The sequence below is a fragment of the Mycteria americana genome, chromosome 2 (assembly GCF_035582795.1).
Source record: "Mycteria americana isolate JAX WOST 10 ecotype Jacksonville Zoo and Gardens chromosome 2, USCA_MyAme_1.0, whole genome shotgun sequence".
Classification (NCBI taxonomy): domain Eukaryota; kingdom Metazoa; phylum Chordata; class Aves; order Ciconiiformes; family Ciconiidae; genus Mycteria; species Mycteria americana.
Window position 1 is genome coordinate 21619020 of NC_134366.1, and position 11544 is coordinate 21630563.

General features: G+C 38.3%; 1 protein-coding gene across 1 annotated transcript in view; it reads left to right on the forward strand.

Annotated features, from left to right (window-relative positions):
• NEBL (nebulette) overlaps window positions 1–9556 on the forward strand; it is a 98526-nt gene extending 88970 nt beyond the window's left edge. Inside the window, exon 28 of the mRNA XM_075495420.1 lies at window positions 4618–9556. Coding sequence (XP_075351535.1) covers window positions 4618–4794 — 177 coding nt within the window. The 3' untranslated portion in view covers window positions 4795–9556. The remainder of the gene's footprint in view (window positions 1–4617) is intronic.
• The last annotated feature ends 1988 nt before the right edge of the window (window positions 9557–11544 follow it).

The following is an 11544-nucleotide window of genomic DNA, read 5'->3' on the forward strand; positions in this document are numbered from 1 at the left end:
TTTCTCAGCTGCTTGGGGGCTGAGGGGGCTAACTTGCTGGGAAGTCTGGGATCCAGATACCTGCATCTTTGGGTGATCCAATAACCTGGGAAACTCCTTGGACACCTGCCTGACAGCTGTGAGGCAGCTGATACTGGAATCAACCATTGATTTCCAAGGATATCACAAGGCACCTGGGGAGCTGGCTGCTTTCCAAAAGGGCCAGAGTCAAAAAAATGGGAGACCTGGAAGCCTGGGCTTTGCCAGCAGATTTGCTTCTCAGTGGGAAGCAAAGCAGCCTTCAAATCCAGCAGATAGAGAACGGAGATGCCTGCAAATCTCGAAATGCACTTCGCAGCCTTCGCAGCTATCTGGGCAGGTAGATGGCTACTATTTCCCTGATATCTCTGTCTCCCAGTAACTTACTTGCTGGGCTGCCTGTTGAAACAATATCATTTCAATCATCTTGAGAATCATCATTTGTCTCTCCTTCCAGAACTGGGAATACAAAGGTAGTAGGAAAAGGAAGGGAGTGAAGTTAAAGCATTTAAAAAAATAAAGGATTGACTGAGTGTCTCCTTTCAATAGGATTTCTTAACCCTTTTGTGAACCTGTTGCCATTTGACATTCTTTTAAGTGATAATAGCTGTTTATTATGGGGAAAAAGGAAACAGCAAAGATCATAGTTTGAATGGATCTTGTTGCTGTTAAAGAGTGAGTAGGTTTCCTTGAAGACAATAAAACCCAAACATTTCCAGAGGGAGAAAATCAAGGACTGCTGGCCTGGTGCTGAATGCTAACTTGCCAGTCTGGTAAGGAAGACAGAGTGTGATCTTATCACCCCCCAGGGTGATGATTCTGCTCAAAAAAAAAGTGGCATCTCGGAGGCAGCTAGAAACCTGGCCATGCTCCCTTGTCTTTCCACCTTCACATCAAAAGACTATCTTTTCTTTAGCTTATGCAGCTTATCCAGGTGTGCTGGGCATGTTACACTCAGCTATTGGGATGGCACAGGTGGTTCCCAGTATGTGCTGGGGGAAACCTCTGGCTGGGGATGTGTTTAAGTGTAGTGATTTGCACAGACTGAAGATGGAAGGCAGTGTTGCAGCACTTTTCAAATGCTGTGTGGACATGCCCTAGGAGATCTGACAAACTTACACAATGTTAGGTTCATTGCTTTGAGCTGCCTGTTCAGTTCTGGGCTTGGAGCAGTACCGCCAGAGATGCAGCCTTGTCTGGCTAAGCCAGGCAGAGGGAAGAAAGAAGTAAGAGAAGAAAGTAAGAGGGGGACGAGATGGGAGGAAAGAAATCCCAGCCTGAATACTGGTCTCAAAGCACAAGCAGTTTTTGAGACTTAACTAAAAGCAATGAAGGTAACAATGAAGGTGACTGATGGGAGTCACCCATCAGTGCCCGAGTTTGGCTGGGACATCTCTAGGGTGAGAGTGGTTAAGATCCCATGGGTTATATCAGGGTGGAGATGATTGGAGATTTAGCTGCTGTAGTAAAACCTACTCCTTTCAGCTGGTTTGTTGCACTGTCATCAAATCAGAGTCCCCAAAAGACATAAGTTCATTTTATAATCACGTCCACCAATTTCCTATACTGAGAAATAGAAATTTTCTAATTTTTAAGTTTTCAAATTCTGGTTTATTTAATTTTGAGCATGATCCTAACACAGTCTCTGGGTAGATTTTTTTCCCTAGATAAATTGTGTTATTTTCTGATTCTTAACTTATACTCACTTTCTATGAGCAGTTCTGCATAATGGGCTGAATTAAATTGTTGCTCAGAGTACATAATGTTTTATAACAGACCCCTGAAGGCTGTTTGCCTCTTTGGAAGATAACAGAGGGTGTTCTCATGTCTTTAGCTAACTTAAAAGTGGCAGGAAAACAGAACCTAGGTTGCAAATTGGCTTTCCTTGATAGCTGTTCTATGTGAAGGATGCTGCAACAGGTACTTTTCCTTGCAAGGAGCGATCCATAGAATAAGTATAAACTGGTGGGTGAAGTGGAAGTATGCATCTGTCAGCTCACATCTGGCTGGGGAGCTGAGAATGAGAGAGCTGGGCTTCAGTAGTTCATATGCACAAGACTTACTGTTCTGTCTAAGCAGTAGCTGCACATTAGACCTTTGAGGAGGTGGGAGATAAGTGAGTATTTGACTATTTTACAAAACCCCAACCTTTTCTTATACCCTCTTGTGCTCTCAGTACCTCCTAAACTCACTACCGACAGAGGAATAATTCACTAAAATGCATTTTAAAAATCCCTGCTTTGAGTCCTTTAAGCATTGTAATTCTCAATTATATAGCCCAGACTACACTCTGAAGTGATAATTAGGCATTAAATGCTAACAGGATTATTATGGAGATTTCTCCTGACAGCCATTTAGTACCTAATTAGGTGTTAAGGCCATAAATTTAGGTTTCTCAGCAGCATTTAGGGCCCTAATAAATTTTTTTAAAGTTTGAAATTATCAGCTTGTCTTCACAACTGTGCCACCACGGTGATGTAGTCAAGCTGCCTTAAAGGAGACAGCAGTAGTACGTCCTATACCATGATGTTCTAAGGATAAGTGAGCATCCTTCTGGGTGAGCAAAAACTTCTCTGTTTTTTTCCAATTATATGTTAGTTTAATAAAACATTTAATCTCTTCCCCTAGTCTTTGCCCATTTAAGGGAGACATATAAGCATGGCTCAGAGGAAAATCTGTTCTTTGCCTTATGCCAGATATGGATTTACGACCATTTTTCTTAAATGGACCTTTTTTTTGAAATAAATTGTTTAAAGGACTAACTGCTGCTGAGCTTGTTGTAATAGCATATTTTTTCACTGCTTTTTGGAGTTAGTTTCAAGGCTCAGTAGAGAGATCAGTTGAAATAGTTGGAAAAATAGTTTCAAGGCTCAGTAGAGAGATTGGTTGAAATAGTTGGAAAAAAAAAAATTCTCAAAGGCAGAGACCATTCTTTAGGGCCTTCCAACCACTAGTTTTCTAGTTTATGAATCTTTAAGGAATTTTTGGTGATGATAGAACCTTCCCAATTAGTTGCTTCGATGTAGTGCATAAACAATGATGCTTTTTTTTCATCACCTTCCATGAACACTTGGAAGACATTGAGGAACCGTCAAGAAACCACATACCTTTGGTTGAAAATCACTCTCGGTCACAGCCTGTAGGGCAGCAACATTACAAGGCACGGCAGAGAACAATTACACAGAGCAAGACTCAAATACAGTTCAGAGTGGGCTTGTCAGGAAAACTAGTGGTCTCCAGTGTTTAACCAGGAGTTGATTTCTCTGTAGTGTTTAATCTGCACTACCAGTGATGAAGGCAGAATCAAGACAAAAAGTGTATTTCTAGCATGGGAACAGTAATAATGAGTTGCCCTGTAGTGTTTGAATTAGATGATCACAAATTTCCAGCACGTGACAAATGGCCTACTAACTGTGTGTGGAGGAATCTCCATCTTTTCTGAAAATAATTTCATTAAAAACCCTCAAAAACCCATATATGACATGGGCTAAAACTAATCCAGAATTGTTTTCCTCAGCTGGGAAGCAGAACAAAGTTTACTGTCTCTTAAAAGGTTCAGACAATAGTTCTAGGCATTAACTGAAACATTGACCGTTTTTACCTTTTTTCTCTTTAAGTCACTGTACCAGAAAAGTTCAGCTAGGTATGGTGACATATCAAAAATTGCTGGTAGGGAAATTAAATATTATCAGTGATGCTTGAACTGCTCTTGACTTCTGTCGAGAGACAGGGTAAGGAAAAGAAAGTACTCCTGGGAATTTTAAAATGAGCTAGGTTTGTTCTGCTGTTAAGATACAAGGGTAGACTGTTTCCTCGGAGTTGGAAAATGCACTTTGAATTCCAGTAAATGATAGCATTTTATTGGTTATAAGTGGAAATAAATACTCTGTTTAGAAAGAAAATGAAAATCTTGGCTTCCAGTGGACAGAGGTGTAGAGAAATTTGGCTTATCTAATGACAGGACTTTGTGTTCTGTTTAGATCAATATTTTACCTGAATATGCAAAAATGAGTATTCATAAAAATTATTTTGCAGACTTTTTGAAATCTTGTTTGTCTTTTTTTTTTTTTTTTTACTTAGATAATAATATATTCCTAATTCTTAATCTGGGGTAAAATCCTAATGAAATGAAGGACATTCAGTGAGATGGCAAAGTTAATGACCTGGATGAAGACTGTGTTTCTTTTCTGTAGCGAAGACACAGGAGAAGCTATTGGGGAATCATGCAAATAGGGAGCAGGAGCACAGCTAGCCATGGCTGGATGTAATGAACTGTTACTAGTGAATACGTGAAACAACAGTTGGAGTATTTCAAGAGGCAGTGAATGGCTTGAAATCTCTTTGTATGAGGACTTTGGACAATATAGGTTCACAAAAATAATTATTTTGGTACTCAGAAAAAGGGGCTGTATTCACTGCATATTTGACGGTGTGGAGGGTGTACGGTTTCTTTTCAACAGGTAACTTGTGATTTCTCTCTCTGCCTTGCTCCTTCTGTTCTTTTCCCTGCTCTTTTCGTTTTCTTTGTGCAAAGAAGAGAAGGAATCTATCTCTGTTTAAGCTTGAGACTTTACAGCCTTGTTTTCTTTCCTTCAACAGAGGACATACAGAGCTATGTATGACTACAGTGCTCAAGATGAAGATGAAGTTTCCTTCAGGGATGGTGATTATATCATCAATGTGCAACCAATTGATGATGGCTGGATGTATGGTACTGTTCAGAGAACTGGGAAAACAGGAATGCTTCCAGCAAATTATATTGAGTTTGTTAACTAATTTTTGTCTCTAGTCCTTTGAGCTTTATTATGATTTACTCAAAATCTAACCTTTTAGAAAAAGTCAGAAAAATCTTTAAAGAGTACATATTCATTACTTTATCACTGCTGTAACAGTCTGCATTCTCACTCAGAATCCAATTTAGAGTCCTTTAAAGTAAAGATAAATAATCAACAAGAAGCTCAGAGCTTTGAAAACAGCATTGCTTACGATAGTGCTCCCTCAAAATGAAAAACATATATGGAAGCCTGGTGCTGCCAATCCTATAAAGATTTCAGTCAATTAGCTGTAAAGGGGAAATACCTTTTCCCTACACTTAAAAGACATTATTTCTCTTTATAAAAACAATCAGAAAATCGATTCACTTTGTATGGCACTCTGAAGTCACAGGAGGTTAACACACTGAGTTTGAACACATCTTCAAATGATTAGGGAGATGTTTAATGTTTGAGCAGTTAGCATTCTAATAAAAATAAAAATGTTGAGGAGATAATTCAATGATTTGAAATAACAAATAATATGCTAATAAAAAAAACCAAATAAAAACCCCTACTGCCCAGCAGCCTTACAGTAAACAGGTCTGTTTTGACAGCAAAAATTTCCCGACTCTTGCATACCCACATTTATTTCTGGATTACCCATTTTGTCTTATTTCCAACAGTGACCTCTTCTATCAGCTTTGCTTGCATCCCAGTCCATCAGTTAGATCCATGCCTGGGATTCATGGTTCTTTGGTATCTTTTCCACAGAAAATTCCTTGCAAAGACTATCTAGAGTATAAAACCTGTCAGTTCTTCTGTTTCCTTCTAATAATACTTAGCATTTAAATAGAAACTTCCCTTAGGGCAATGTACAACCAATACTTCCTGTTAGTTCCTTTACCTTCACCTGTACTGCTGTAAATAAATAGTCTGTATGAGGCCCCAGTGCTGTGCAGTCACACAAAGCCTGCAGTCACATCCCTCCTTCTTGCCACAGGTAACTCGCTTAATGGCTGCTTTGCTGATGAGCTAACGTACCTACCCCTGCTGCAGAAATACTCGCACCTTTGAGGAGCGGAGGAGAGCTCTGGTTATTGTAGTGCATTTCAGCTCAATGGCCTATTGCTTTGGTTTCCTCCAAAAAATCTTGGTGATCCAACAGTGGGTTGTATGCTTGCCAAATGATTAACGATGGAGAAATATTATGTTTTCTTTTACTGATTTAATCTTTCTCATAACTGACACAGAAGGGAAAACTAACCAAACAGGAGTCCAACATACTCTATGCCATCATGCTTCAGTTTAGCTATCCGTAGAAAACAGTAAAAATATTTTGCTGACAGACCTTCACATACGCTATTTGGTGTCCATTAACTTATGATCAGAACTGAGAGATCCAGGTCTCAGTCTGTGAGGCTGAGGAGAGGATCAAATAACTGGTGACATTGTGGACCTGTCAGAGGGACTGTGGCAGCAGGCTTGGGTCACAGGGAAGTTGCTTTTGCTTGGACTGGGTGCCAGGAGGGTGCCGTGTTCCCTCCCAGGGAGAAACTCTGGGAGGAAGGACAAAAGAGTTAAAGATTCTCATGGGAACTTACTCATGTGGATGCATATGTGTGTAAGGAAGAAAATTTTTTTGCTGATAGTATCATTTGTGGTGTTCAGCCACGTGCTAGAGAAGTTAATTTTGGAGTATCTCTCAGAATGGTGAGCCTGCGCTGGCTTTCTTCCATTTCTGAAGTTTTTAAAGTAGGATTAAATATAGAGGTTTATAGACAATTTTGTATTCCTCGTTTCACAAAGTAAGCAAGCCTGCAGTATCTATGTAAAGAATAAAGAAGGAAGGCAGTATGGATTTGTTACGTCAACTGAAAGTTGTCAATGCAAATACTTGCTAGTTCTATTTTGGCATACAATTAGGAATTGGAAAGCTTACGCAATTTTTTTAGGTGTTGCTAACAGGGGGCTGATCCCAGCTGCCAAACAGGGTGGAATGACTGCATTAAAAAAAAAAATTAAAAAATGTCTGTGACTGTGGAATTGCCTGTGCTTTCTTGTCAGCTGCCTAATTTCAAGGCTAAAGCTGACCAGGAGCATCTAACTTCAAAAAAATGTGGTTTAAAACCAGGGATGTGATACTGTAAATACACAGTCTGTATGGGTGACACTGCTGTCATTTAAAATTCTTGAAAGTTTTGCATATAGAGCTGCTGCAACAGACCCTTATGCATTACTGGTGACTTCCACGTTAAATTAGGAAACTTTGCAGGTCAAATGGCTTTTTCAAAAGGCTGATGTGGTAAGCTGAGCTAGAAGCTCTGAAACAAGCAGTCTGCTTCTGTGTTGGTTTTCATCACCAGCCATCACCAGCAAGGAAAGGAATCCCATCTTACGATGTCTGGCAAATTTTTTCTGATGATGCCTGAGGCAGAATTGGCTATCGCTTGCTGCTGTGCTGCTCTGTTAGCTGTGTAATGCTGACAACAATAAAAACAAGTTGTTAGTTTGTTAGCCAGATATTAATAAAAAGAAATATAGGGCATAGATATCTTGCATCAAATTGCAATTTTTAGTGACTTACAAAAAAGAAAGTCTCCACCTATAAATACACTAGCATTCTTCCTAAGTGAGAAGACGGCTTGCAGTGTTGAACACTGTATGTGTAGTGAAAAGTAAATCAGAAAATGAGCATTTGATGGCATTAGAGGACTATGTTATGCTAAACAATGGAAATAAAATTTCCTTTCTGAATTTTGAATATTCATTAGCCTGGCAAAGCAGCTAAAGCAATTTGCAAAATAAGAAAGGTCAAGAAAACAAAACAGTATGTGAATTGTATTTCTCTTGAGAATGGTGTGTCAGCAGAATTATTAAGATCTGTTTTAAGTTACTCATTCATGTAGTCAGGTTTTTATGTTGTATATGCTTAGTCATTCGTGTTTAGATGGAATGGTTCCTGCTTTTTGATATAAAACAAACTTTAGTGTCATTATGCAGCTTTGTTCTAAGCAATGCTATCAAAGGCCCAAAATTATCAGAGTGCAATTATAAAAATGTTTTTTAAGATCTAAAATTTGTAAGGTAGGGAAAGTAAGTCAGCAACTAAATTGTGCCAGCACAGGTTTTACAAGGCATATGCTGGAGCCTGTTACATGCAGTGGGATATAGGGGTGAACAGATGTTATATGCTGTCTTGTCACCTTTAAGGTATATATTCCTTTTTAACACAGCATGTTCCCCTCACTGTACTTTCTTCCTGTAGACAAGATTTTTCTGGGGAAAGGAAAAGACTTTTAAGGAGCCAAATTTCCCAAGATGTTCCAGAGTTCAGGTTGGAAGTTCACACATGCAAATTTTAAGCATTTTAGAAATAAAGAAGATACAATGTGCTGTAATTCTTGCTAACACGAGTATAAATGTAGAAAACAGCATAGAGCATATTCATACATATATACAAGAACAAATGGGTGCCTTGCTTTTCATTACTCTTTCTTGCCTGGCTAATCTTCATTTTCTAAACAAAGCTACTTACAGATACTGCAGTTGTAATTTTTCATTATGGAACATTAGCATTTAATCTTGATGAAACACGGTTTTCTTGATTACATTTGACATACCATAAACCGATTCAGCAGATTGGGATTTGACAGAGAATCACCTCCCATGGATTATATTTTTGACAAATGTGTCCTTACCAAGTATTCCTCGGGGATATGGAAGGTCTCTAATACTTGGGAAAGGTAATAATTCTAGTTTTTATTGTACAGTGACTGCATGTCATCTTATATAATGAAAAAGAAACGACAAATACAGGAGTCTTTGGCAGAAAGTGGTACAGGGTATAAAACGTTAGATTTTAATTGTGTTGATTAATACTCCATTTAAAATACAGAATATGCTTTAGTTAGTAAATGTTTAAATAATATACTGAAACAGACAAAAGATGCTGTTGAAAGAAGATCTCCAAACTGATGTGCTGGCAAATGCAAAGTACTGGTGAGCTGTAGAAGAATAAACCATTTTGCAATGCTTTAGTGATTTTCTCCAGCTTTATCCATAGGAACCCCATCTCTCCTTTTGAAAGAAAGCCTGAAAGCTATATTTCCTAAACTGCCTGCACTACAACAGTATATTCAAAGGAATTTCATATGCTTCTTGTGTCTGATAAATAGAATTTGCATATTGTACTTAAGTTGTAATCCAGTTGTTGTTGACATTTGTTTAATTATTATTATTTTAGGGGGGAAAATAAGCTATACTGTAGCATTTCAATCATGTGTATTTAATATTACTATTAGAAGTTGCTAGACCATTGGAAGACAGCAATGGCTGTATTGACATTGATTAGCATGATGTGGAAACTCTCTCAGCTGTTGGTTTTTGCAGTGTGATATAAAAAGCAAAAATGAACCGCTGTGCAGTTTGGCTTATGTTTGCTTTAAAGTGTGTAAAGTTTTAGTTATTTTGCAAAACTGTACTGTATTTGGGAGTATACAGTTATGAAGGTAACAATTGTTTTTCAAAGGACAGCTATACTTACTCTTGGATCATATGTTGTATCATCTTAATTTGGCTTTTGTTATGCAGAAAGTTAACACCAGCTATTAAAATATATTTTAGTAGAAATGCTTTAATTCCTGTTTCTTCCTCTACACTGTGAATATTTAAGCCTTGGTGGACTAGAGCAACATCATGCTGCCCAAAGTACTAACCTATGCAAACTAGTTCACATTTTAGTTGATGTCACAGTGGATGTAACATAACAATTTATTTTGCATAACATTAAACGTCATTCAAATAAAATATTAAACCCAGCACTATGTATGTATTATATTCATAAACAATACTCTGCAAAGCTACCATAGCCATTGATATAAGCTATCAAAGATGTATATTGTTTTAACTAAGAAAGCTTTGAGTTTTCAAACTTCAGTAGAATATTTAGCACTATTATTCTTCAAGCTCGATCTCAGAAAATAGTTCCCTAAAATACCATTTTGTTTCAGAATTGCCCTCTCCTCAGAGGGTTAATTTGCTTTTTCAGTCTGTGTTTGTAACCCTTCAATAGAACAGAGAGTTACATTCCATGTCCCTTGGTTTGTTTAAATAAGCAAAGGTGGTAGGTGAAGGAAGTCCGCTGATTTGACTGATGCTGGTTTGCTGGTCTTTGAATGGGCATTTGGTTAGGCATGCTCTCAGTGCAACACTAGTGAAAACAAATTGAATTACTGGCCTCTTTAAGACAATTTTATATATAAATGTGGTTCTTGGGTTATCTTTATTCACTTACACGAGTTTATTTTTACAACATTGTAAGAAAGTTTAAGTTAAAATAAAATCCAGAAGTATTTTGGAACTGCTCTGCCTGTAGTTGAAGAAGGTTATTATGCTTAGGGACATGTTTTATTTATTTGAGTGTTAAGCATACAGTCCAATGTACTGCATTAGAATCTTTTAATTTTTATCAAGTGTTAGTTTGAAGAAGGCTGTTAACAATGAATGAGGACAAATGGCAGCTACAAATGGAGCTGTTGAGTTCATTCTAGGTAAGTGATGTAACAGTTGCTACCACACTAATCTTCTCCTTAAGAAATACATGTTAGCATTTCCTGTGAAGTTTAATTAGTTACAGAGCTTTGATTCCGTGTTCTGTGGTGCTTTTATATATTGAAATGCTGCCAGTATAGCAAAATCCAATCTTTATACATACTGTAGCAAACAGCAGTTTTCAATAAGAAAAAAGATTTAAGAGCTGCCAAAATGGACCTCAAGCACTCAGAATGTGTTTTATTTGTAAATCCCTCCATAATCTGCTAGAGCAACTGGAGTACTTGGTTTTATATCTCTATCCTAAATATGTATTTCAGGTGAAGGTTCTCCCCGAGAGCCACTAATGTGAAGTTGGTAGGAGTTGTGTGTTCGGCATCTGAAGGATTATGTCCTTACTCAATAGCAGTGTCAAATCTAACAAATGACTGAAATGAAGAAGGCTTTCCTGCCTTTACTGACCCCATAGAGTATCATTATCAAAAGAATCTATGTACTGGCACTCGAAAAGTCCTGTGGAGACCCTCCACACTGTGTATTGGATAGGTTGAGAGTTTCTAGCTATCGCTGCTTTTAGGATGCCCTTATTTCTGCTCTGTCACAGAACTGGGCTTTTGATTTCCTCTGTTGTGTTAATTAGCAAAAGTAAGCTAATTTTACATAGAGTTCTCTGTGCTGAGGGAATAGTTGCCCAATGCATTGGCTGTGACAAGTACACCTGCCTTCCCTCCCACTCAAACCACCAAGCCCAACCATGTTTCCAGTCCTGTCCTGCTGTGTACCTCTCTCTTCTTTCTATGAAGCTACCTATGGGACACACTGAAAAGTTATCACCAAATGATCAGGATTTCTTTTTTTTCTTCCAAATGATTCCTTTTATCATAATTCTTTCAGTGATTCAGTTTATTGCACAAACTCAAAACCAGTAATAACAGCATAAGGAAAGAGGTAGCATATGGGTGGGAAGGCACGGCTGAAGTGAAAAGCCACAGATTTCTTACTCAGGTTTTGCTGCAGAGGTTAGTACAAGTCAACCATATGCCTGAGAGTGCCGGCTGGACAACTAACCTGTAAGCTGAGCAATACTGCGTAGATGTGCTTGGTCTGTGTCTGTGCTTATGTCTGTGCTGTTGTCGTGGTTTAAACCCAGTCAGCAACTAAGCACCACACAGCCACTTGCTCACCCTCTCCCCTCTGCCCTGGTGGGATGGGGGAGAGAATC